The sequence below is a fragment of the Erinaceus europaeus genome, chromosome 12, assembly GCF_950295315.1.
Source record: "Erinaceus europaeus chromosome 12, mEriEur2.1, whole genome shotgun sequence".
NCBI lineage: Eukaryota > Metazoa > Chordata > Mammalia > Eulipotyphla > Erinaceidae > Erinaceus > Erinaceus europaeus.
Genome location: NC_080173.1, coordinates 51,887,277 through 51,913,062, shown reverse-complemented (window position 1 = coordinate 51,913,062; position 25,786 = coordinate 51,887,277). Strand labels below are relative to the sequence as shown.

Here is a 25,786-nt window from a genome sequence, read left to right as displayed (position 1 = left end):
ATTTGCCTGAAAAATTTCCTCCAATACCATCTATATATCCATCTTAGCAGAATGACAGTTAAATTATTTCAGGTTTAGGAAAGACCACATGAGATTTCTCTTTTTCTTAAAGCAGCCTTTTCTATACCATAACACATTTTACAGATTCTCAAGAAAAAAAGCCTTGATAGAAATGAAACCAAACTTGACTCCTCTAAATTCACTATTTCTCAAATCTTATCTCCATTAATTCATTCCAATGCTACTGAGCATCCCTGTGTTTTGTCTGATGGGTAAATGTAGTGTTGGCCTTCCAAGTAAGGAATGACATTAAAGCTCTCCCAGTCACCACTTAGGAAAATAGCCCACTGTCAAAACTAGACACTATAAATGATATCAACTGTAATATAAAACTTTCAACAACTGCTGCTTCAATGGATAATAGAAGATAATGTGATACATATTTTAGTGCACACATATATGTTCTTTTTTTAAAAAAAATGTATTTATTCTCTTTTGTCGACCTTTTTTATTTTTGTTTGGAGGTTCTATCAGGGGAATGCAGCTACTCATATACCCTTGACCGGAAGACCGGTCCGTCTCTACTCAGGGAAGGCTGTCCTCTTCAACCGAGCGCGCAGCGGTGAAAGAGGAACGGGACACCCGCCTAGCCAGCCAGATCAGCTGAATCAACCCTGGCGATTAATGGGGTGACAGATCGCCCTCACATCCATATTTTTGTAGTTATTATTGTCGTTGTTGGATAGGACAGAGAGAAATGGAGACAAGAGGGGAAGACGGGGAGAGAAAGACACCTGCAGAACTGCTTCACGGCTCGTGAAGTGACCTCCCTACAGTTGGGGAGCCAGGGGTTGGAACCGGGATCATTATGTTGGTCCCTGTGCTTTGCACGTGTGCTTAACCCACTGAGCTTCTGCCCGACTCCCTACATATATATTCTTTAAAAAAATATATCGTTATTTATTTATTCCCTTTTGTTGCCCTTGTATTATTTATTGTTGTTGTAGTTATTGATGTTGTTGAATAGGACAGAGAGAAATGGAGAGAGGAAGGGAAGACAGAGGGGAATAGAAAGACACCTATAGACCTGCTTCACCAGTTGTGAAGCGACCACCCTACAGGTGGGGAGCCGGGGGCTCAAACCGGGCTGGGTACGCTGATACTTGTGCTTTGCGCCACGTGCACTTAACCCGCTGCGCTATGGCCCGGCTCCCTTTTTTTTTTTGTTAAAGATTTTATTTATGAGAAAGACAGGAGAGAGAGAAAGAACCAGCAGGCATCATTGGTACGTGTGCTGCTGGAGATCAAACTCAGGACCTCATGGTTGAGAATCCAGTGCTTTATCCACTGCGACACCTCCCGGGTCACAAATATTAGTAGATTTTCTCTTTTTCTTCCTTTTTTTTATTTTATTTTTTACCAGAGCACTGCTCAGCTCTGGTTTATGGTGGTGCAGGAGATTGAACCTGGGACTTTAGAGCCTCAGGCAAGAGAGTTTCTTTGCATAACCATTACGCTATCAACCCTCCACCCTCTCAAGGCTATATTTCTATAAAGCTGAGAGACCAACAGGTGGGAACCAAATCTGACTTGTCTAGGCTGAGACAACTCAACAAAAAACAGACTAAAAAGTTTTCTTGCTCCTATTATGCAAAAATGAACCAGACTAAGACCAAGGTCTTTTTGATAACAGCTTCTGATCAACATCTACACCATTCAGAATTTGTGTAAATGTGAACTTAACATCTGCTAATAATTCTTTTCCCCCTAGTTATCACTGATAAGACACCATCATACCTGAAGAGTTGCACAGAGTAAAGACTGGAGGTCATTGAACTGGATGCGGTCTGACGTGCTCTGGATATGTGACTGCAAGGAGAACAGAAGATCATTGTACTTTGATAGTTTCTAAAAGGATTCTAAACTCACTCAATACTTCTACTTTGGTTGAGTTTGCAAAGACTATTAAAGTTTTTTTTTTTTTATAATTTATTTATTTATTCATGAGAAAGATAGGAGGAGAGAAAGAACCAGTCATCACTCCGGTACATGTACTGCTGGGGATCGAACTCAGGACCTTATGCTTGGGAGTCTAGTGCCTTAACCATTGCGCCACCTTCGGGACCACCATTAAATAGTTTTTAATGAGGCTAACAGAAAAGGTAAGTAAAAAGCATAAATGGCATACATCCATGAATAAACTGTGGCAAGCAATGAAAAGGTCCAACATTAAACAAAACTGTTAGAAGTACGGCAACCTTCCCATTGATATCTAGGAAGGTCCCAAGTCTCACCTCCATTTGAAGCACCTGCTGCAATCGTTCCATGATGACCAGAGTTGTTTTCTGAACTGCAGGGTAACAATCCTTGGCACTGTTTTTCACAATTTCCATCAAAGATTCATATGCAGAACTCCTCAGATTATTCTGGTGTCCATCTGGTCTGTAAAGAATACATAACAATAACAAAGATTTTTTTTTTTTTGCTGCCAGGACTTTGCATGGGCATCACTACATCACTCCTAATGCACCCCCACACACCCAACTACCATAAATGAGAAAGGCAGAGACATACACAGAAAAGTACCATTTTACCAGTGCAAAGAATGAATGCTCTCCTGTGGGACCAAGACATGAGCTTGGTTCTCTGGCATGTTAAGAATGCTCTGTACTGGGTGAGTAATCTCCATGCAGCCACCATTTAATTTTTCTTTTTTAATATTTTATTTGTTTTCCTTTTTTGTTGCCCTTGTTTTTATAATTGTTGTGGCTATTATTATTATTGTTATAGATATTGTTCTTCCCGGATAGGACAGAGAGAAATGGAGAAAGGAGGGGAAGACAGATATGGGGAGAGAAAGATACCTACAGACCTACTTTACCGATTATGACGTGACACCCTGCAAGTGGGGAGCCAGGGGCTTGAACTGGGATCCTTGTGCCAGTCCTTGCGCTTTGTGCCATGTGCGCTTAACCTGCTGCGCTACTGCCCGACTCCCCCCAATTTAACTCTTTTTTTTGTTATTATCTTTATTTATGTATTAGATAGAGACAGCCAGAAATTGAGAGGGAAGGGGGTGATAGGCAGGGAGAGAGAATAGAGAGACACCTGCAACACTGCTTCACCACTCGTGAAGCTTCTCCCCTGCAGGTGGGGACCGGGGGCTTGAACCTGGGTCCTTGCACACTATATAACACATGCGCTTAACCAGGTGCGCCACCACCCGGCCCCTTACAATTTAACTTTTTAAAGCAAGTCTGTGTAAGCATACCACTACAGTTTACATGTCAACTTTAAATTCTGCTTTAAAAAACAGATAAAGCAAGAGGATAGAGGGAAAAAAGAAAAGAAACAAAATAAGAAAGAAAAAGGAAAGAGAGGGCCACAGTACTGCTCCAACATCCATGGAGCTTTCCTGGTGCTGTAATGTTACCACAGTCCTGGAACATGGCAAGGCCCACACTGTACTGGGTTATCAGTATCCCAGCCCCTGCAAATCTAGCACTTTAAAGGTAGACCTAGAATGTATGCCCTTCTCTCCCAAAGAAAGGGTCAAATACAGGGTATTCTTTTAATTCCTCTCATTGCAAATGAAATGACTTGATTTGGATGCAAAAAATACCACTCATTTCTGTGTAATTTCAGTTACCTGTCTGTGGTCTCCAGGAGCTTCTGAACTATGAGTTCAAAAGAAGAAGATAAGCAGTAGGTAGCTGGTTCTTCTTGATCATCGGCTACATCTGCAGCTTCATAAGCAGCTTCAGACAGACTGGAGAAAGCCTTAAGCCCAGAAAGAGTTAGTTAGTCCTGGAAGAACCCCACTCTGGGATTATCTCATTTTCTCTTAAGACACTTTGGACAGTGTTCCTTTCCAGCTGATCTAAGAATAAACCAATGCTTGTAAATCCTCAACTTTCTCTGTCATGGTCATCTCAAGATCATAGGTCTTTCACCTATCACCACTTCATGTCTTTCCATTCAAAGGCTCTTTTTTATAAAGCCCTATTCCTATTTCAATTACCTCAAACCTGAAAAGGTTCCTAGAATAACTGCATTCAGCCTACACTGACTCAGCTATTAGGCCACCTCCCCATTCCTTTCCTCTGACCACCTTAACAATGACACCTTATGTAGACAGCAACGATTATAAATATCAAACCTCTCCTCAAGCAACCAAAGAAAAGAAAAATGAGTCCACGTAGCTTTCCCATCAGGCTAACTATACTAAGTGCTTTGGAAACCAGTCACTGTGAATCAACAGCTCCCTCTGGCTCATAGAAGCTGCCTTCTCCCCCACATTTTAATTGAAGAAAGTAGATGCTATTCAAAAAATGCCTTCCACCGATATAAACTCATTTGTCTCCCACACCGTCTACTTCCTTGTCAATGGCTTGGTCAAGCTTCTTATCCCACCAACAAGAAAATCTCTTACCCAGCACACGTTTGAAGCCACTCTGGGTTCAGCACTGAGGCCTTCAATCAGACACTGCAGCAGGGGAGTCAGGTAGACATCATTGATGGCAGCTTCAGGGAGCAGTTCACAAATCCTGCCTACTGTCCATGCAGCTGTATCCCGAACAATTACACTGGGGTCTTTCATTAATTCTATTAGGGTGGGCATAGCCTAAAAAGACAATCGTTATTAGTAAGATAAAACAAGTACTGGAATTCATGTTAATTAAGAAAAATTCAATCAGGGAGACAGTATAATGGCTACGTGAAATTTTCATGCCTGAAACTCACAGGTCCCAGATTCAATCTCCAACACCACTGTAAGTCAAGAGGTAAGAAGTGCTATAGTTAGATTCTGGTTCGAGCCCCCAGCTCCCCACCTGCAGGGGAGTCGCTTCACAGCTGGTGAAGCAGGTCTGCAGGTATCTATCTTTCTCTCTCCCTGTATTCCTCGCCTCTATTTCTCTCTGTCCTATCCAACAACAATAATAAACAAGGGCCACAAAAGGGAAAAAATAGATTCCAGGAGCAGTGGGTTCATGGTGCAGGCATCAAGCCCCAGCAATAACCCTGGAAGCAGAAAAAAAAAGAACATTATCCATGGACAGGTGGGGGTCAATAACCTTTTCTGCACTGTTCAAAAGCCATGACTTTTGTAATGAGACACCTGACCCTTTATTGATAACTATCTAGAAATAATCTTTGTAAATGACTAACCATTTTGCTTTATTTTTCTAATTTTTAAGCTTTCTGCATAGGGTAAGAAACAATCTATGTGAAACTGGAAGAGAGACTAACTAGAGTACCACTCTGTCACAAGAGGTGCCAGGAATCTAACCAGCAGTTTCTGGCATGCAAGTCCAATGCTCTATCATTTATTCTCCAGTTTCATGTTTTTTTAAAAAATAAATTTATTCATTTATTCCCTTTTGTTGCCCTTGTTGTTTATTGTTTTTGTTATTATTGTTGTTGTTATTGATGCTGTTGTTGGATAGGACAGAAAGAAATGGAGAGAAGACGGGAAGACAGAGACGAGGAGACAAAGACTGCCTGTGAAGCGACTCCCCTGCAGGTGGGGAGCCGGGGGCACGAACTGGGATCCTATGCTGGTCTTTGCATCTTGTGCCATGCGTGCTTACTCCACTGCGCTACTGCCTGACTCCTTTTGTTTTTAAGAGTCATACTTCACAGCAGAAGGTTTAAAAACATTCCCACTTCCCATGTGAAAACTCTCAATCTCACCTGTATAACTAGTGGTTTGAGCTGATTGGGCTCTGGTCCTTCTAAGATAGAACCAAAAGCCATCACTGCTGCATCCCGGTACCGCCAATCAGGGTTCTTGATGTGTTCTTTAATGAAGGGAAGGACGTGTGGGACAATATCATCTTCACAACAGGTGGCCAGAAGCATGAGGCATACCCCTGCTGCTTTGCAGGGGTTCCAGTCATCATCATCATCATTTTCATCCTGCAAGACAGTGGTACCAGTTATTTTTCTATAAGGTTCACTTATATATATTTCTTAAAAAGTTATTTTTAGGAGAATATAGAGGACAGGAAAGGGAGACTAGTGTCACTTGCCTCTGGCATTTAGGCTGCTGAAGATCAAACTGGCAGCCCTAAGCTTGCAGAGTCAAAGGATCAACTAATTGGTACTATGTGAGATAACAAAAAGTAAAATATAGAATTTTGCAGCATGACTCTAATTATGTAAAAATCCAAGAAACATCAGTTAAACTAAGGCACTGTTCTGACTGCTCCTTAACTTAGACTTTCAAGTGACCATTCAAATTATAATGCTCTAGTAAACTAAAGTCCTGATCCAGCCCAAAAGGTGGCATGGTAACCAGAGCATTGCACTATCAAGCATGAGATTCCTACCATTACATGTGCCAGTCAGTGATCCTCTGGTTTTCTACTGACTCTCTCTCACAAACAAATCTAAAAGAAATAAACATTCTTATAGGGTCCAGAAGGCTGTGCAGTACCAGGGCCTTGGATTCTCAAGCATGGGATTCTGAGTTCAAATCTCAGTATCCCATGTGTCCAAATGATAGGCTGGTTCTTGTCCTTCCTCAACCCTCACATTAACACACACACACACACACACACACACACACACACACACACACACACACACACACACACACACACACACACACACTTTCTAGTAAAAATGCCATGGTCAAAACAAAACAAAGACCTCGTAAGACTGAAAGGGGAGATGAAAATATAAGGAGACCTCAGTTCATTTCAGACCAAAAATACACCTCACTAACCTTCTGAGGCTGCTATGTTAATAGTCATGTTTCTTAAAAATAAATTACAGGGAGTCGGGCGGCAGTGCAGCTGCAGCGGGTTAAGCGCACATGGCACAAAGGGAAAGGGCCGGCGTAAGGATCCCGGTTCGAGCCCCCAGCAGGGGAGTCGTTTCACAAGTGGTGAAGCAGGTCTACAGGTGTCTATCTTTCTCTCCCCCTCTGTCTTCCCCTCCTCTCTCCATTTCTCTCTGTCCTATCCAACAATCACATCAATAACAACAACAACAAGAAAATAAGGGCAACAAAAGGGAAAAATAAATATATTTTTTAAAAAAAGAATCAGCAGATATTCCTTCCATGTGTTGGACTCTTTCATTAGGATCAAATCCAGTCTCATCAATGTTCTAGAATTCCTGAAAATACTCCACATACCAATAATATTTAAGAGCCTAAAACAGGTACATCTCTCTCATGATAGTTTGGACAGCACTGTAGTACATCAGTATTGCTTTTTGCTCAAGCCTAAAATTCTGGGCAAGAGATAGATCACCACGTACGGTGCTTACACCCCCATGCGTGTGACCCAGAATCAAGTCACAGCACCTTGTGGGTAATGCCACTGCAAGGGAGGAAGCTTCAGTGCTGTAGCATCTCCCATGAATGACAAAGTAGCCCAGAAGAATGAAATCACAGGCATGTGCCATGCCCCAATTCCACAGACACACAGAGACTGAAAAGCTCAGGCCGAGTTTCTCACAAACTCAGAGCCCAAGAAGTCCTATAGTTCCAGCTTAGGTGCCTATTCCTACCCGTAAACTGTTTGTTCCATAGCAAACCAACTGTTTATCTGGCTAAACAGGAAATAACTCACCTGTTTAGTTAGTGTCTGTGTGAGGATTGGAACCAGGTACTGTAGTGCTCCTTTGGCATAAAACTTGCTGGTGTGCTCAGGAGGCCGCCCTTGTTCTGCTGCCTGAGGAGAAACATCAAATGACTTCTGAACGATAGCAAACAAGCTATGATACTAAAGGTATACAAAGAGAGCTACCCAGGGGCATGTACAGAAATACCTGGAACATTTTAAAATGTTAACATTTTCTGTGATGTTGGAAAGTACTGATTTTTTGGCCTACTTCAATGAAGTTCTTCTAGGCCATACATATAATCTACCTTAAAAGACTAAAGCAACCTTAAACATTCTGGGTCCCCCCAACACAAGTTCAGTTTGTATTAGAATGCTGTCAGTGGACAAAACAAGTAATTAACGTAAGGATGTCAAAAATAAGAATGTGTTTTTTTAAATTCATAGATGGTCAAGTTCAAAACAGTCCTTGACTTAAACCACTAAGTGCAGAACTAGCCCTTTCTCTGTATATGATCCATTCATTTGACTTATTAAACCACTATTCACTCTATGCATTTAGGATTTCCAAAGGAAATAATTCAATAGCAGATGTCACCTTGTTAAATTGTGGCTTCGTGCTTCCCCCTTGTGTTCACACTATTCATATGAAGTCATGCCCAATTAAAAGTATGAGATACCTCTTTACTGATTAAAATGTCAGGCTTTAGCTAACAAAAAAAACCAAACAAACAAACAAAAAAAATCACCCAGTCTCCACAAATGGAGATACTTCTAAGCCTAGCAGGAACAAAATTACCCCACCACCATAAAAAGAAGAAGATTCACAAAGGTGATGTGCCAAATAATCTTAACAGTTCCCCATACCAAACCTTTCCCCACTTACCTCTGAAGCTTCTATGGCCAAATCCATTTCCTCATCACAAACATTGGACCAGAATTCTATCCCTTGTAGGGCCACCTCATCGATGTCACTTTTCATTGCTTCAATTGTGATCTTAAGAGGAAAAAAAAAAAAAGACACCGCAAGTCTCGGTAAGTGACAGTTCAAGTGAGACCCACCCTTCCTAGACATTAAAGTTTAAAAAAATGGGGAGTCGGTGGTAGTGCAGCAGGTTAAGCGCAGGTGGAAGAAAGCACAAGGACCAGCGTAACGATCCTGGTTAGAGCCCCTGACTCCCCACCTGCAGGGGAAGTCACTCTGCAAGCGGTGAAGGTCTGCAGGTGTCTATCATTCTCTGCCCCCGTCTTTCCTTCCTCTATCCAGTTCTCTGTCCTATCCAACAATGATGACACCAACAACAATAACTATAACAATAAAACAAGGGCAACAAAAGGGAATATTTTTAAAAGTTTTAAAAATGTAGATTTTGGGAGTCGGGTGGTAGCACAGGTTAAGCGCAGGTGGCGCAAAGTGCAAGAGCTCCCCACCTGCAGGGGAGTCGCTTCACAAATGGTGAAGCAGTGCTGCAGGTGTCTATCTTTCTCTCCCCGTCTTCCCCTCCTCTCTTGATATCTGTCCTATCCAACAACAACGACATCAACAACAATAACTACAACAATAAAAAACAAGAGCAACAAAAGGGAATAAAAAATTTTAAAAAGTAGATTTATGAACTTTTTGGGAATGAATTTCATTTTGGTGCTAGGAATTGAACTCTATCTTTCATAACAAGCATTAACTCTGCCATTGGACTGCAAAACCTGTCACAGAAAAAAGATTTTGGGGGGCTGGGCAATAGCACACTCAATTAAGTGCACATCTTATCATGCGCAAGGACCAGAGTTTGAGACCCTACTCCCCCCCTGCATGCATGACACATAACAAGTGGTGAAGCAGATCTCAGGTGTCTATCTTTCTACCTCTCTCTATCTCCCCTCCGCTCTCAATGTCTCTGTCTGTCAAATAAAGTAGAACACACACAAGACACAATTGCTGGGAGTGGAGGATTCATAGTGCCAGCACTCAGCCCCATTGATAAGCATGGTGCAAAACAAAAACAAACAAAAAAACCCTAAGATATACTTTTTACCAGCACAAACAAAAGTCTAAGTTCTACTGGCAGAATATCCCAGGGTTTCACACTACCAAGTTACAAAAGTAACAAGAATGAGGGGATGGCTGGTTAGACAACATAATGGTGATACAAAAGAAAAGCCTTAGTCTCTGAGGTGGCAGGTTCAATCCTCAGCACCACCAAAAGCCAGAACTCAATAGAGTTCTGATCTTTCTCTTGTCTTCCTCTCAGTTAACTCTCTCACTAAAGTAAAATAAAATGATCAGGTACATAGCTAGCTACTAGTTTGAATCACAAGCTAATTTGCCAGGTAGGGGACTTGCTTTGCCACGCACATAACAAGTTAAGTTGTGGCCTGCCCAACCTGTGGGGGTGCCTTGGCCGGAGGGGAGTAGGGTATAGCTTTGGAACTGTTTTTCTTTTAAAAAGTTTGCACTAGAGCAGCAAAACTGCACATGATGAGGTCCCAGCAGAGAAACCTACACATACAACACAAAACAAAGTATACTTACTGCAAAAAGAGCAGGACCCATATACGTCTCCATGTACTGGTAATACAATGACATTATCTTCACCAGGTTCTGTAAGGCAGCCACTCGTACCTTTTAAAGAGTAAATAGTTTAAAACAATACAATCTAACAAGATCATTAACTTCAAAGAAATCAATAATGTGATGAGTCTACAAGGTACAGATGGGTAGTAATCTCTTCAAAACCAATCTCTTCAGGTGGCGCAAAGCACAAGGACTGGCATAAGGATCCCAGTTCGAACCCCGGCTCCCCACCTGCAGGTGAAGCAGGTCTGCAGGTGTCTTTCTCTCCTCCTCTCTGTCTTCCCCTCCTCTCTCCATTTCTCTCTGTCCTATCCAACAACGACGACAACAATAACTACAACAATAAAACAACAAGGGCAACAAAAGGGAATAAATAAATAAAATAAAAATATTAAAAAAAAACAATCTCTTTCCTCAATTTATTATTTTTTTGGTTTCTGTTAATATTAAGACTAAAACTTGCTGATGCCAGTCAAACTAGATGTTACTCTCATCAGTTCCAAGAGTCAATGTCTGTAGGTTACAGTAATAACAAAGTTGTTTCAATAGCTACAGTACAAAACACTCATTTGAACTGCGGAGGTGACAGGAATTTCTGCATCTAGAAGAGTGCAGTTACTACAAGTCTGAAATCTTAAATTCCAACCGCCACATGTGCCAGAGTGATGCTTCTGGTCCTCTCTCCAATCTTAAAAAAAAAAAAGAGAAAGAAATCACAGTAGGACTGATCCAAACCCGTTTCTCCCTTAAACCTTTTTTGGGGAAGAGAATTACCATTATGCTAACTTTCCATGTATTGTTCTTCCCTCTTCCCTATTTTATAGAGAAATGGAAGATGCCAAGTATTCATGCGACCTTATACTTACCCTCGTATCTGGACACTGTGTGGCTTCACAGACCACTTGCATAATAAAGTGCCTCTCAGACTACAGGAAGGAAAAATAAGAATCAGAAGAGCACATATTAAGACTGACAGACTACTGTCCCAACTTCAACAAAAAACCTTCTACTCCCTCAGGGTCCAACACAATCCCGAACCAGTAAAAGAACTTTTCCCTTGATATAGTGATGACATTATGAAGGCTTTAGATTTCACCTCCAATGCCTTCCATTATGACCTGCTCTTATGGAAGTCCCTAATCTTTTAATCTCCAAAATGACCTTCACCACTAAGACTTTGGGAAACAGACAGGAAAATATAGGTCATAGAGCTAAAGATGGTTAGCTTGAAGAAAAGAAAAAAAAAGTTAGGAAGACAGCATAATGGTTATGTAAAAAGATTGATGCCTGAGATACAAAACGTCCCACGTTCAATCCCCAGCACCACCATAAACCAGATCTTAGCAGCTCGCCAGTAAAACAACTACAAAAACTTATATGAAGGAAACTTCGTACTATAGCTCCTCTCTTTCTCTGTCTGAAACACTCCCTAAGAAGACATTTTTTTAAAATCCCCAAAAATATATCGAAATGTAATAGAAAATGCCTGCTTTATTTCAGAGACTAATTTGTTTTGGGGGAGATGGCATATTAATATCAGTTATGATAAGAAACAGGAAAAGGGAGTCATGAACTTTATTTGGTACCTCCCAAGTCTCCCAAAATCTCTTTTAAAGAAAAACTGGGAGGCCAATCAGTAGTACCCTGGTTGAATGACTGTTACCATGCAGAAGGTTCAAGCACACAGTCCCCAACTACATGCAGCTAAGCAGTGCTGCAGGTATTTCTTTATTTCCCCCTTCTTTCAATTTCTCTATCTCTATCAAATAAATATTTAAAAAAAAAACTTGAAAAAAAATCTGGGCTAGGGAAATGGCTCAACAGTAGGACATATGCATGAAGCCCTGGATTCAATCCCTGACACAATACAGCAACAAGGATAAAAGCCAAGCGGAACACTTTGGATGGTGTGCTTTGGTGTATCGCTTTCTTAAAAATCAAGGGCTGGTTAGAATAGCTTTTCATACCTGAGGCACCAAAGTTCCCAGGTTCAATTCCCAGCACCACCATAAGACAGAGCTGAGCAATCTCTGGTCAATTAAAAGAAAACTTTATTCTATAAAAACTGGTTATTCTGGGAGTTGGGACGGTAGTGTAGTGGGTTAAGCGCACATGCTGCAAACCACAAGGACCGGCATAAGGATCCTGGTTCAAGTCCCCTGGCTACCCACCTGCGGGGGGTTGCTTCACAAGTGGTGAAGCAGGTCTGCAGATGTCTCTCCCTCTCTCTGTCTTACCCTCTCTCCATTTCTCTCTGTCCTATCCAACAACGACACCAACAACATTAACTACAACAATAAAACAAGTGCAACAAAAGAGAATAAATATTTAAAAAAAAAAAAAAACCTGGTTATTCCATTTCTGAGTATATTCCCAAAGGAAAGGCAGGGCCTCAAAAAAATTATTTGTATACTTTATGGGGTGGATATATGCATCAGTGGTTAGAGCACGATACTTATAAATCTATTATTTATGGCATCTTTATTCACAAAGCCACAAGGTGAAGTCAATCTAAATGAATTGGTAACAAAATGTGGTACAAACAATAGACTATCATTCAGCCTTTAAAAGGAAGTCTGATACATACCTCAACATACACTAACACTCAAGACATTATGCTAAGTGATGTAAGTCAGTCACAAAAAATAGTATCATATGGTTCCCTTTATCTAGATCAGTCAAACTCATAGAAACAAAGACAATTGTCACGAGTTGTTTTAATGACTACTTTTGATATAGCAACATGGAAAGGTTCTAGAGGTCGGTTGTAAGACAATGTGAATAGCTTATACACTAAATGGTACACATAAAAATGATCGAGGCAGTCGAACAGTAGAGCAGCGGGTTAAGCGCACGTGGCGCAAGAACCGGCATAAGGATCCAGGGCTCTAAGCCCCCAGCTCCCCACCTGCAGGGTGAAGCAAGCGGTAAAGCCTTCACAGGCAATGAAGCAGGTCTGCAAATGTCTCTTTCTCTCCCCGTCTTCCCCATTTCTCTCTGTCCTAACAACAATAACTACAACAACAATGAAACACAACAATGGCAACAAAAGGGAAAATAAATATTTTAAAAAATGATCGAGAGAAAAAAATTTTTTTTTCTTTTCTTTCTATTGCCACCAGGATTATCACTGGGGCTTGGTGACTGTATTTTCCTGGTGACCATTCTCACCTGCTGTTTTTAAGATTTTATTTTAACAGAGAGAAATTAAGAGGGAAGGGGTAGGTTAAGGAGAAAGGGAGACAACTGCAACACTGCTTGTGAAGATTCCCCCCTCCAGGGGCTTGAACCTGACTCTAAGCTTTACTGGGTACATTACTGCCTGACCCCCATGATACTAAATTCTATGTTACTTTAACACAGCCACAACTGGTAAGAGAAAAACACTTCCATTTAACATTTCTCACTAGGATTGGACACCTTTTGTTTGGTCCAAAGAAACTTACCTCTTTGTCAAAGTTCGCTTTGGTGAACTCCAGTGAGTTCAGGAGTGCATTTGTAGCTGCTAGTTTCACATTATTACTAGGCTCTTCTTTCCTCATCCCCTGGATTATGGCAGTCAGAATCTCATTGGATTTATCCTGGAGCTGCTCTGGGTCCTGAAACATGCAGAAAGGGACAGTCAATATAATAAAGAACTCAGACTAATCAGCATTTTCCTTTTCTATTATTATTATTTGGTGTTTGTCAGGATATAGCCCAGATCCTCTTACATGCAACACAATACACTACACCACTGAACTATATTCAAAGTCTCATAGAGACAGAGGGGTACCAGAGGGGTACCATAATTTTCTCATTTTTGTCTATAGACTTCTTCCATTTAGGAACAAACCACCTTCAAAAAATACACCAGAGTGCTGCTAATTCCAAAACTGAACAGAAACAAGTTAAACTCATGAAATGACCTATGTAGCATAATGACTGGATATAAGACAAAGTTTTTTCTCCTCTCCTGAGCACATGATGATGGTAGTTCGTGCCACACCCCCACTCACTGTGTTATTAGAGTAAGGCTTCACATCAGGGCACCAAGCACAGAAAGTCTAAATCTAGATCAAGTACTGTGCTTTTGCACCATCAAAACCATCGTATCAGAATAGATAGCAAGGAACAAAAAAGTAACACAGAATCTAGATACATTGAGGATCTTATGAAAGGAACTGGTAGGAGATGGTCCAAGTAATAGAATATTCTCTTTCTGAACTTTAATCCTTTCTTATTCAATAAATTAAAGAGGGGGGAAAAGTCTAAGCCTCTCCAGGTTTAGAGATTTTCACTTTAAGTTTATGAATCTTAAGTCTCTTTACTTTAGAGGATGATTAGCTATGTGACAGGTTAACTATTCAAAATTTAGAAGTCTAAATTGAGAGGCAGTCCTATTTTCAAAACACGACAGTAACTAGGTCTTCTTCATGGTGTAAGAAAGAATAACCTTAGTAATATGTACACCATAACTAGAGGTATGTAAGTTGTATCAGGCAGCACACTTACTATATCTTGGCAAATGTAACCAATAGCTTCCAATGTTGATTCTTTCATGTGCTCTGTGCTACTGGGATTTGTGACATTAGCCACCAGCTGAGGAATGAGTTCCGGCCACTGGTTCACTGGGATCTCTGCACAAGCTATACCAGCCACACACTGTGAGGCAGAGCTAGGCCGATAAGTTTCTGTGCCCAAAGTCTGCAACACCTGTACCAACAAAGAGACAAAAACATCAGCTTTCTAATACTATTTAAGAACACTGACCCACCAGCACACATCTTATCATCAAACCCCAATTTTAATAGGTAGAAATATAATAGAAAAGGTATACAAAGTACAGCTAGCTACTGAAGAATGCCAGGCTTGGCACCAACATCAGCACAATCAACATTGCCACAGAACCTAGAAATGGAACCCAATCATTCCTCACTTTCATATGGAATTCTTCAGTCAGATCCCTCAATTTTTATATTACGAAAGGCACAAAAAGGAAGGCAACATTAAGAGAGGCCAAGTTAATGGAATATTTACAACTTCACCTTCTGGACTAGTTTGATGGAATAATAGTTAGATGCCTACAGCCTCTGTGTTATGGACACAAAGTGTGAGGTTTTAAAAGGTGAATGAAGTGGGTCTTATTCACAGAGCATTGTCTAAGTCTTATTCAAGATGGAGACCTTCCCACTAATGAAATGTGAAACAAACCTCTATTCTGGCCATTGACAATTCAGTACTTACCTGAGTTTCATAGAACGGTCTTTTTATAAGGCAGCATCACTAGACGCAAAAAGTTATTGATGTTACCAACACCGAATCCTAAATTTCCAATCTTGGGTGGAAGTACATAAAAATGCTTCTGACTTTTCCAACAGCCAACAGCTCATCCAACCCAACAGTGTGCACTTGTATGCTTGAGACCCTGGGTTTCAGCCCCTGAACCATGTGGAGCATGATGGACAGTACCAGAGGAAGCTTCACAGATGGAGTGGTGATCTAGTATCTTTCCCCAAAAATTGAAGAATGAAAACGTTGTGCCAGGGGCCTACTACGAAGCCCAATGAATCATGTAGACAGGAGACCATGGGTTCATTCCCCAAAGCTGCATTAAAAAAATAATTTCCATTCTTAAAGGTCTCATTCTGTTTGTCAAAGAAACAGAGCCAACCAATGATAATGACAATTATAATGTGAGACCTGTTTATCATTAAGCATGCCTTGCTTGAAATGATAACCATAGAAATTTGTTTTGAAGGGTAAAGGCACAGGTACAGGAAAAAAGAAAAAAATCCACAACTGTTCTATAGTTAATCATTACCATGATGAGCTAATTCAGTTAATGAACTCACTAAGAATCACCAGCCCACTCAAAAGGCAAACAGTTAAACTGTTCCTGGCATATACACAGGACAAAGAGTAGCTAGCTGCCAGATAGTCCAGCTCTACTGACTTGGTCAGGTCACTTAGTATCCGACTTTGTAACTTCTAATGTACTCCCTACCCTTTCCTCTTTTACAATACATAATTATTCCTTCCTGATCTCTTTCCCAACAGCTGCATACAATAACAGAGCTCTGACTGATGCTAAACCAAGATTTTGCTCTTAAGGCCGTAAATACTAGAATAAACGTTAAAATGTCAATGACATGAGGAGAGGTAGAATAATATGAATTGTCCAAAAAAGGCAAGACCCAAGAGTAACCCAAGTCTGACTAAGAGTTTCATTCTAAGTCTGTAGGTGGCAGGATGGATAAGGACTCTCAGCCATGGGTGCTTGAGACCTACCATCAAGTGTGCCAAAGTGATGCTCTGGCTCTCTCCTTTCTCTTTCTCCTAAGTAAATAAAAATAAATCCTTGGGAGTCGGGCTGTAGTGCAGTGGGCTAAGCGCAGGTGGCGCAAAGCACAAGGACCGGCATAAGGATACCGGTTCGAACCCCGGCTCCCCACCTGCAGGGGAGTCACTTCACAGGCGGTGAAGCAGGTCTGCAGGTGTCTATCTTTCTCTCCTCCTCTCTGTCTTCCCCTCCCTCTCTCCATTTCTCTCTGTCCTATCCAACAACAATAATAATAACTACAACAATAAAACAACAAGGGCAACAAAAGGGAATAAATAAATAAAATAAATATAAATATATATATTAAAAAAAATAATAATAAAAATAAATAAATCCTTAAAAAAAAAAAAAAGGTTTGGGGGTTGGGCAGTAGTGCAGTGGGTTAAATGCACGTGGCGGGAAGAGCAAAGAGCAAAGACTGGCGTAAGGATCCCAGTTCGAGCCCCCGGTTCCCCACCTGCAGGGGAGTCACTTCACAAGAGGTGAAGCAGGTCTGCAGGCGTCTGTCTTTCTCTCCCCCTCTCTGTCTTCCCCTCCTCTCTCCATTTCTCTCTGTCCTATCCAACAACGAAAACCATCAACAATGGCAATAATAACCACAACAATGGCAACAAAAAGGAAAAAATAGCCTCCAGGAGCAGTGGATTCTAGTGCAGGCATTGAGCCCAGCAATAACCTTGGAGGCAAAAAAAGTTTTATTCTAGAATGCCTTTATACTATATACAATATCTACTAGTACCTTTGAGTACTTAATCCATTCTTTTTTTTTTTTTTTTTTTAAAAAGGGGGGGACCAGGTGGTGGCGCAACTGGCTAAGCACACATTCCAGTGCGCTAGGACCCAGGTTCAAGCCTCCAACCCCCATCTGCAGGGGGAAAGCTTCACAAGTGGTGAAGCAGGGCTTGTAGGTGTCTCTCTCTTCCTTCCCTCTCAATTTCTGGCTTTCTCTACCCAATAAAGATAATTTAAAAAATTAATTTAAAAAGTCATTGTGTTTGAAAGAATTAGAGGAAGAGAGAAAGGACCAGAGCACCGCTCAGTTTTGGCATGAAAGGGCTGAACCTTTGGTTTCTGGGGCCATAGGTATAATGTTGCTGTTTTAACAGGTTGAGCTATCTTCTAAACCCTCAATTCCAGTCTACCCCTTTACTTTGTTTCTGAAAGGACTTGTCACTTGAGATGATTTAGAGGCTACATATCTCCATCTCTTAAACTAAGTTAGTTTTTAATAAAAAAAAACAACTTGGGAGTGGGGCCAGGTAGTGGCACACTTGGTTGAGCACACATGCTACAAATCAATGCACAAGTACCCAGGTTCAAGCCCCTGGTCCCCACCTGTAGGGGGAAACTTCACAAGCGGTGAAGTAGTGTTGCAAGTGTCTTTCCTTCACTCTATCTTCCCCTCCCCTCTCAAGTTCTCTCTCTATCCAATATTTTCTAAATCAAAATTAAACCAAAAAACTTGGGAGTGACACCAATGGTAATATTTACTGTTTACAGCTTATCAGAAATAAGATGCATAAGAAACTTCTCAATTTTGGTCAAGACCTAGATTTAAAAAAGAACAAAACAAAAAAGCAACCAATACTATTAACTACCAGATTTGTTGTGAAACATTTGAAAAAGGCCAAGATAACTAGTTTTTTTTTTTTTGAAACACACAATGGCTTAGTACCCATACATTTTTTAAGTATTTATTTATTGCCCTTATTATACTGCTGTAGTTATTATTGTTGTTACTAACGTCGTTGTTGGATAGGACAGAGAGAAATGGAGAGAGGAGGAAAAGACAGAGAGGGGGAGAGAAAGATAGACACCTACAGACCCACTGCACCGCTTGTGAATAGACTCCCCTGCAGGTGGGGAGCTGGAGGTTTGAACTGGTATCCTTGCACAGGTCCTTGCTCTTTATGCCACATGCACTTAACCTGCTGCCCTACCACCCGACTCCTATCCATACAAATTTTTAGCCTAAAAGGAAAAACAGCGCAAGGATGGGCGTAAGGATCCTGGTTGGAGCCCCCAGCTCCCCACCTGCAGGGGAATGAATCGCTTCACAGGTGGTGAAGCAGGTCTGCAGGTGTCTATCTTTCTCACCACCTCTGTCTTCCCCTCCTCTCTCCATTTCTCTCTGTCCTATCCGAAAATGATGACATCAATAACAACAACAGTAATAACTACAACAATAAAAAAGGGCAACAAAAGGGAATAAATATTTTTAAAAACCTAAAAAAAAAAGGAAAACCAAACACTTTTAGGGTTCATTGATGGACCCAAAAAAAGGGGATATGGTGTAACTGGTAGTTTCAGATTTGCATGCTGAGGCTCCCGTTCAAACCATAGTACTACATGTATCAGACTGGTGCTTTGGCTTCCTGGTGTCATGTGAAACAATCTCTCTTACTTAATAAATAAAATATATTTTTCCTAAAAACTGTTATGCTTCAGGAGGTGGTACAATGGGAGGGGCTTTGGACTTAAAAGCATAGGGTCTCAAGTCCAATCCCTAAAAATGAATGTGCCGGTTATGTTTTGATTCTCCTTCTAATGTTAATAAAATTGTTAATCACAATTCCCATCACATCTTAGGTCACTATTATAAATTCACTGAATAAATAACCTTGACAGAAATTTCATTTCTATCGAGTTGCTAAAGGATTCAAATGTTATTACATAAGCAGGTGAAATGTGGATAGATAGCTCTACATATTCAGAAAATGATTATTAAAAAGCAGTCTGTTATAACTCCATCCTTTGTCATATTTACCTCTATGCAAGAATGGAGAAGAAAGGAGGTTCATAATAAAAAGAGAAGTGACTGCCTGAAGGGACATGTTATGAAATGCTAGAGCCAAGAAATAAGAGAAAATATGTACAGAACCATAACCTGCCCAAATACACATGGAAGAATTGGCCCTTGATTTTCCCTCACCCCAAAAAGAACATGGTCCAGGGGCTGGTTCTAACTCCACATGGGAGAATCATGGAAGTTTCATGAATGGTGAATGATACTGTAGTTTGCCTCTCTTTAAAAAAAAAGGGTTGGGGAGGGGGAGAGAGAGGAAATAGACAGCATAATGGCTATGCGAAGTGACTCATGCCTAAAGCTACAAAGTCCCAGGTTCAATCCCCCAGTTCCCCCTGCCCCACCATAAACCAGAGCTGAGTAGTGCTTTGGCTAAAAAAAAAAAAAAGTTGGACTGGGGAAGCAGTGACAACCTTGTGCTAGACCTGGATTCATTTCCCCCATGTTGCATTTAAAATAAACAGTAAAACATTAATTCCCCAATAAAGAAAAAAGAAAAATAGAAAATAAACAAGCTGCAGAGACTTGACTTACTCCTCTTTGTGTCTTACCCATATTAAGACTACGAAAAGCGCGAAGCGCAAGGACCAGGGTTAAGAATCCCAGTTCCAGCCAGACTCCCCACCTGCAGGGGAGTCGCTTCACAAGTGGTGAAGCAGGTCTGCAGGTGTCTGTCTTTCTCTCCCCCTCTCTGTCTTTCCTTCCTCTCTCCATTTCTCTCTGTCCTATCCAACAATAATGACATCAATAACCACAACAATGTTAAACAACAAGGGCAACAAAAGGGAAAACAAATAAATAAATAATTTTTTTTTAAAAAAAAAAACCAAACTCCTAAAGAGCCCTATTTTAAAAAAGCAGGCATGGGGGCCAGGTGGTGGCTCACCTGGTTAAGAGCTCACATTACAGTGCATAAGGACCCAGGTTCAAGCTTCTGGTCCACCCTGCAGGGGGAAAGCTTCACGAGTGGTGAAGCAGTGTTGCAGATGTCTGTCTCTCCTTATTTCCTTCTTTCCCTTTCAACTGCTGTCTCTATCCAATAATAAATAAATTTAAGAAAAAAAATTTTTTTTAAAAAGTAGGCCGGGCGGGGGAGATAGCATAATGGTTATGCAACCAGATTATCATGCCTGAGGCTCCAAAGTCCCAGGTTCAATCCCCCGCATCACCATAAGCCAGAGCTGAGCAGTGCTCTGGTGTTTCTCTCTCTCTCTGCATCTCACTCAAAAATAAAATAAAAAAGCAGGCAGTGGGGGTGACCTGATGGTGCAGTTGTTTGGGTGTTATAACACACAAGGACCCAGATTTAAGCCTATGGTCACCACCTATGGGGAGAAAGCTTCACAAGAAGCTTTTGTCTCTGATCCAATAAATAATTATTTCAAAAAAAATTAAAAATAAAAAAGCAGGCACATGTCCATGTATTCTAAATTTTTTCTGTGCCTACTTACACATTTCTAATTCAATGCCACAGAATTCTATAACACAGAGCATCAAGGGACACTCAATTTTCCTCAAATTTTACCAGTCTACTCAAAATGCCTTGATAAAAAGCTAGACTTTAAATTCTTGATAGTATGCTAAGTAGATAAATACACCACTGTCATAATCTTATCCCCCAAACTGGGGGTCTGAAAGACTCAAGAGATGATTTAGTTAGTTCCCCCTCCTGATTTCACATAGTACCATTGCCAAAAATCAAACAATGGAAGTATTTACAGAAAAACAAAAACAAAAAACAAAAAAAAACCCTACCCTAGATATTGCTTGATTGTGAAGAATCACTTGGGAAGATAGTTTTGAAAATATCTCTGAGAAACCATGTGCAATGTCTGGGGTTTGAGCTCAAGCACCACTTAGGAGCATGAGCAGGAAAGGAAGCTTCAGAGATGGTGAAGCAAGTCTATAATGCCTCTCCATGTTCATCCTCTCTTGCTTTCTCTACCTAAAAATAAAGAGACTGTAAAAGTAGGCCTGGGGCTGGGCAGTTCACACTCTAGTACACTCATTATCAAGTTGAGGACCCAAGTTCAAGTCCCTAGGCCTAACCTGCAGGGAGGTAGCTTCATAAGCAGTGAAGCAGCACTGCAGGTGTCTCTCTCCTACTCAAAAAAAGGGGAAAAGGGCCACCAGGAGTGGAGAAGCTGTGTAGCCACTGCATCCCAGAAATATCTCTGGTGACGAAAGAAAAGTAGCCTGGGAGTGGTGAAATCATAAGTACAGAGCCCAACACACTAAAATACCCTAGAATTTCACAATCCAATGAAAAACAAGCTTGGAAACACATGTTATTAACACACTTCCTAAGTGATTCTTATAGTGCAAACATGGGAATCATTCTGCATACTACATCACAAAATATTCTACAAATTCTAGTAACTAAGTATAAAGTTTCCCAAACGCTACAGTTGACTTCAGTTATTTGGGGGGGGGGGGGGGAATGCAATCCATTAACAGCAATAGATAAGCTAAACCAAATCACACATCACCACATTAAATACACCTTTATATTCAAATAAAGTTGAGATTCCAGAAAGCTATTACACTGTCAGTCATGCCCAATACAAACAGCAGGTACATTATGTTCCCTGGACTATGTAACCGAAAAGAAACAAAAGTTACTCACATAATTCTTGACTTCCCTTCGAGCATTAGCATCAATAGCAAGCCATCTCTGTTGGTATTGTGCCCTGATATCTGGATCTTTAGATGTCAAAGAGTTCTTGATTTGTAGACCAGCTGCAACTCTGGCAACCTGACTGTTTCCTGGATTTGCCAGCACTCTGGACAGTTCCACAAGGAACGTGGGCTGTTAAAAGAAGCATTTTTGAAGGAAGAGATCTTGGGAAGTTGACCAATTTAAGAAAGCAGAGGGTAATCCAACATGTAACATCTCATAAAACTCTAAAAAAATCCACTTTAAAACTCCTCTAGGGTTGGCCAAACAGCTGACTTGGACAGTGTACTGCTTTGGCCATGTGTGCAACCCAGGTCTGGGCCAGGCCCCTACCATTGACATTTTGGTGTAGTGGCCTGTGGTCTCTCTCTCTCTCCTCTCATTTTCAAAAACAAACGCGGATTTTTGCCTACAAGTCTCCTTCAGGCAGCAAAGCTTGACCAAGTGTGAAAAGCATCTGGGGGTCCTAAGTGTCTAGGGGGACCCTGGGGGGGTCCTAAGTGTCTAGGGGATCCTGGGGGGGCCTATCGGGGAGGCTCTACCTCCTTTCCTACCCTGCCTCCTTCCACCTACCTCCTACCCCCTACCTCCTTCCCTACCACCTACCTCCTTCCCTACCTCCCTTCCCAGCTCCTACCACCTACCTCCTTCCCTACCTCCCTTCCCAGCTCCTGTACATAGCCCAGCACTCCATAAATGAGAAAATACTAGCAGGCAATACCAAAGACAGATAAGCTTCCTGGCCACTAACAAGGTCTGTAATCACAGCAAAAGATAACTACTTTGTAAATTTACAGATTTATGAACGAGGAGAAATAACCAGAGCATCACTCTGGCAAATTCAACACTGGGGGCTAAACTTAGAATCTTTTGTTTGAGCGAACACTGCATGTACAGAGCCATCTTTCTGAAGTTAATTTCATTAACTGGGGCTGGTTGGTGGTGCACTTTGCTGAGTGCATACATTAGTGTGCAAGGACCTGAGTTCAAGCCCTTGGTCCTCATTTGCAAGGGGAAGCTTCATGAGTGATGAAGCAGTGCTACAGATGTCTTTCATTCTCCCCATTTCTCTCTTCCCTTTCAATTTCTATCTCTATCCAAAAATAAACACAAACATTAGTGTAAGAGCCCAGGTTCAAGTCTCCAGAGCCCACCTTTGAGGGAAAGCTTCACAAATTCTGACAGTGCTGCAAGTGTCTTTGTCCCTCTTTATATCCCAAATTCTATCTTATCAAAAGAGCAGTAGATAAAATTTTAAACTATTTACCACTAAATAACATTAGCAATAAGGTAAGATGTGGTTCGAACGTTATGACAAAGGAAAAAAGCCAAAGTGTCTTTCTAAAATTAAAAAGGCTTAGTTCAAAAAGAATACTATTCAGGGTGACTTTCTAATTCTTGAACGTTTGCAATCTTATGTAGTGACAAAACAGTGAACCTAAAAACCTAACACACTATTTCAGTAGTGAGTGTTGGCAAGATGAAATCAAAAAAGGGACTGACTCACAAGGAAAAACTTAACTGAAAAAGCAACAAACTAAAGGGCCTTTCTTATACATTTTGGAATTGAGCTTTCCACTTAACTGGATTCTTGAAAAATACTGTCTTTTGTATTGCACACATGCCTATAACTAACTACATCTGTTGTTTAAAAACTAACTTAACAAACATCTATGCTAGAGCTCTGTCCAAGTTAGCAAGAAATACCAAAAGACTGTTTCTGACCACTAACAAGTTCTGCAATCACAGAACTTAAAAGTCGTATTGTGTACCATACCTATTTTAGGAATAACAAGCTTTTTTTCAAATCAGCAAAAGCAGAAACAGGACAAATTACCAAATGGAAAGAAACATCAGACTATATTTGTGGACAAAAACTTTCCATGCAAAGGTTTTTAAAAGGTAAGTGGTAAAAACCAATCATACAGTGGCAAAATAAGTGTATGCAAAATAAGCTTTGTCACTTTATTTTGTCTAAATAACAAGAAGGGACAATTTGGTTACAGTGTTACTTAGACTAACATATTACCTGTTGCCTCTTAAAGACATCAAATATCAACCACCCTGCCTTGGCTTTCTATATGCGCCGGGTAGGAGGGACACCCAAGAGAAACATTACTGATATTCAGACAGTCCCAATCAATCCATTCCACATTTTTAATACAGAGATCCATTCTCTAACGGGTTCTTTTTCTATGTGTGTGTATCCCCTTGAATTTGAAAATACGTAAAACGAGGCACTTTCCTCTGTGATTTTATGTGGAAACAGGCCCCATTTCACGGATGGCTGTCAGCCTGTGATATGGGCTGCAAATGAAACCCAAGCAGGGGGAGAGGAGGAAAAAAATAAGCCCAAGGGGGAGCAGAATAACGAGACAGGAAGAGGCAGAAATGCTAGTCGGCAGGGTTTGAGAGGCATTCGGATGGTAGGCCTGGTCAAGAGCACAGACGCAGAGAGAGGAGTGCGTGGGCCTGTGGAAGGAGGTGGAGAGAAGCCACGGGGCGGCGGGACAGGAAGGAGAAGCCGGCCCCGGGCGCAGCAGGACGGGCAGCTTGGCCCCGAGCTTCCACATGGCCCCTAGGCCGGCGCCCCAACCCCCACCCTTGCTGAACACGCAGCGCCGCGCAACCTAACTTCCCTTCCCTCCCTCGCTCTCCCTCCTGCTGCACCGCCGCCCTCCGGCCGCGCTGCGATTGGGCGGCGCTCACCCCGGCGCGCCGCGCCATTGGCCAGCAGCCGGGCCCGGGGCGGGACACACCCACCGGCTTCCCGACGGCGGGGTTAGGTTGGCCTAGGCTGGGGGGAGGGGGACGGGATGGGGCGGGGTGGGTTCCCGAGGCCTGGGCCCCCGGGAGGGCGGGAAGGGCCGCACGCTGGGGATGGGGAGCCGGCAGCATGGGGGCCGGCGGGGGAGCACGCACCAGGTTCTCCACGGCCGCACGCTCCAGGAACTTCTGCGCCGCTTCCAGCTCCAGCCGATCTGAGGGCGAGCAGGGTGGGAGGGGGCCAGGGTCAGAGGGACCGGGGCTCCCCTCCCCCCACCGGTCACCTCAGCCCGACCCCCGGCCCCCACGTCCTACCGGGAGATACGGTCTTCTCGAGGATGGTGATCAGCTCCATGGCGGAGGCGGTGGCGGCGGCGACTCCTAAGACGACGGTCCGGACTCCCGGGCGGCGGCTCTAACTGGGGACGGGGGTTGGGGGTCGGGTGGGAAGGGAGGGTGGGGTGGGGGGCGGGGGTCACCACAAGCCCATTCACCGGCTCCTTCTAGGTCGTGGCCCCGGTCTCCTTCCTTCCTCCTTTCCTGCCTTTCTCCCTCCTAATCCGCTGCTGGCGGCGGCGGCAGCTGCTCCTCTGGCGGCGGGGGAGGGACCCCGGGGGCAGCTCCGAGCGCGGCTGGTGCTCGGGTGGCGGAGGGAGAAAGAAGGGAGGCGGTAAGTGAACGGCGGCTCGCAGGAGGGAGAGAGAGGAAGGGAGGGAGGAAGGCGGAGGGATATTCGGGCCGGACTTCTCCGCGGCGGCACCGCGCTCCACGCCGATTGGTTGCCGCCGTGGCCACGCGGAAACCCTCATTGGCCAGGCGGTCAGCGTTGAAGGGCCGCCCTGAGCTCATTCGCTCGCGGGCTTCAAGGCCCGGGTTGGCTGGGCGGGAACATGGATTGGCCATGGGGAGGGAGGCCGGGTGGGGCAGGCGAGAAGTGGCCGCTGATTGGACTGGCCTGGTAAAGGCCTTGCGCTCGGACTGGCTTGGTGCTGGGAGGAGGGTGGGCCGAAGGCTAGACTCCGGGCCTGTGCGATTGGCCGGGCCGCTAGACGTTGATAGGCTGGGGGGC

The 25,786-nt window shown here is 42.6% G+C and overlaps 1 protein-coding gene across 1 annotated transcript in view; it reads right to left on the bottom strand.

Annotated features, from left to right (window-relative positions):
* Positions 1 to 25,173, bottom strand: part of KPNB1 (karyopherin subunit beta 1) — a 37,799-nt gene extending 12,626 nt beyond the window's left edge. The window contains exons 1-14 of the mRNA XM_007530013.3: positions 25,033 to 25,173; positions 24,874 to 24,932; positions 21,901 to 22,083; positions 14,641 to 14,841; positions 13,593 to 13,745; positions 11,013 to 11,072; positions 10,105 to 10,194; positions 8,461 to 8,571; positions 7,584 to 7,685; positions 5,695 to 5,919; positions 4,433 to 4,624; positions 3,650 to 3,780; positions 2,295 to 2,442; positions 1,798 to 1,869 (exon numbers count right to left, since the gene is read on the bottom strand). Of these exons, the coding sequence (XP_007530075.1) occupies positions 1,798 to 1,869; positions 2,295 to 2,442; positions 3,650 to 3,780; positions 4,433 to 4,624; positions 5,695 to 5,919; positions 7,584 to 7,685; positions 8,461 to 8,571; positions 10,105 to 10,194; positions 11,013 to 11,072; positions 13,593 to 13,745; positions 14,641 to 14,841; positions 21,901 to 22,083; positions 24,874 to 24,932; positions 25,033 to 25,072 (1,767 nt within the window). The 5' untranslated portion in view covers positions 25,073 to 25,173. The remainder of the gene's footprint in view (positions 1 to 1,797; positions 1,870 to 2,294; positions 2,443 to 3,649; positions 3,781 to 4,432; positions 4,625 to 5,694; positions 5,920 to 7,583; positions 7,686 to 8,460; positions 8,572 to 10,104; positions 10,195 to 11,012; positions 11,073 to 13,592; positions 13,746 to 14,640; positions 14,842 to 21,900; positions 22,084 to 24,873; positions 24,933 to 25,032) is intronic.
* Positions 25,174 to 25,786: the final 613 nt, after the last annotated feature.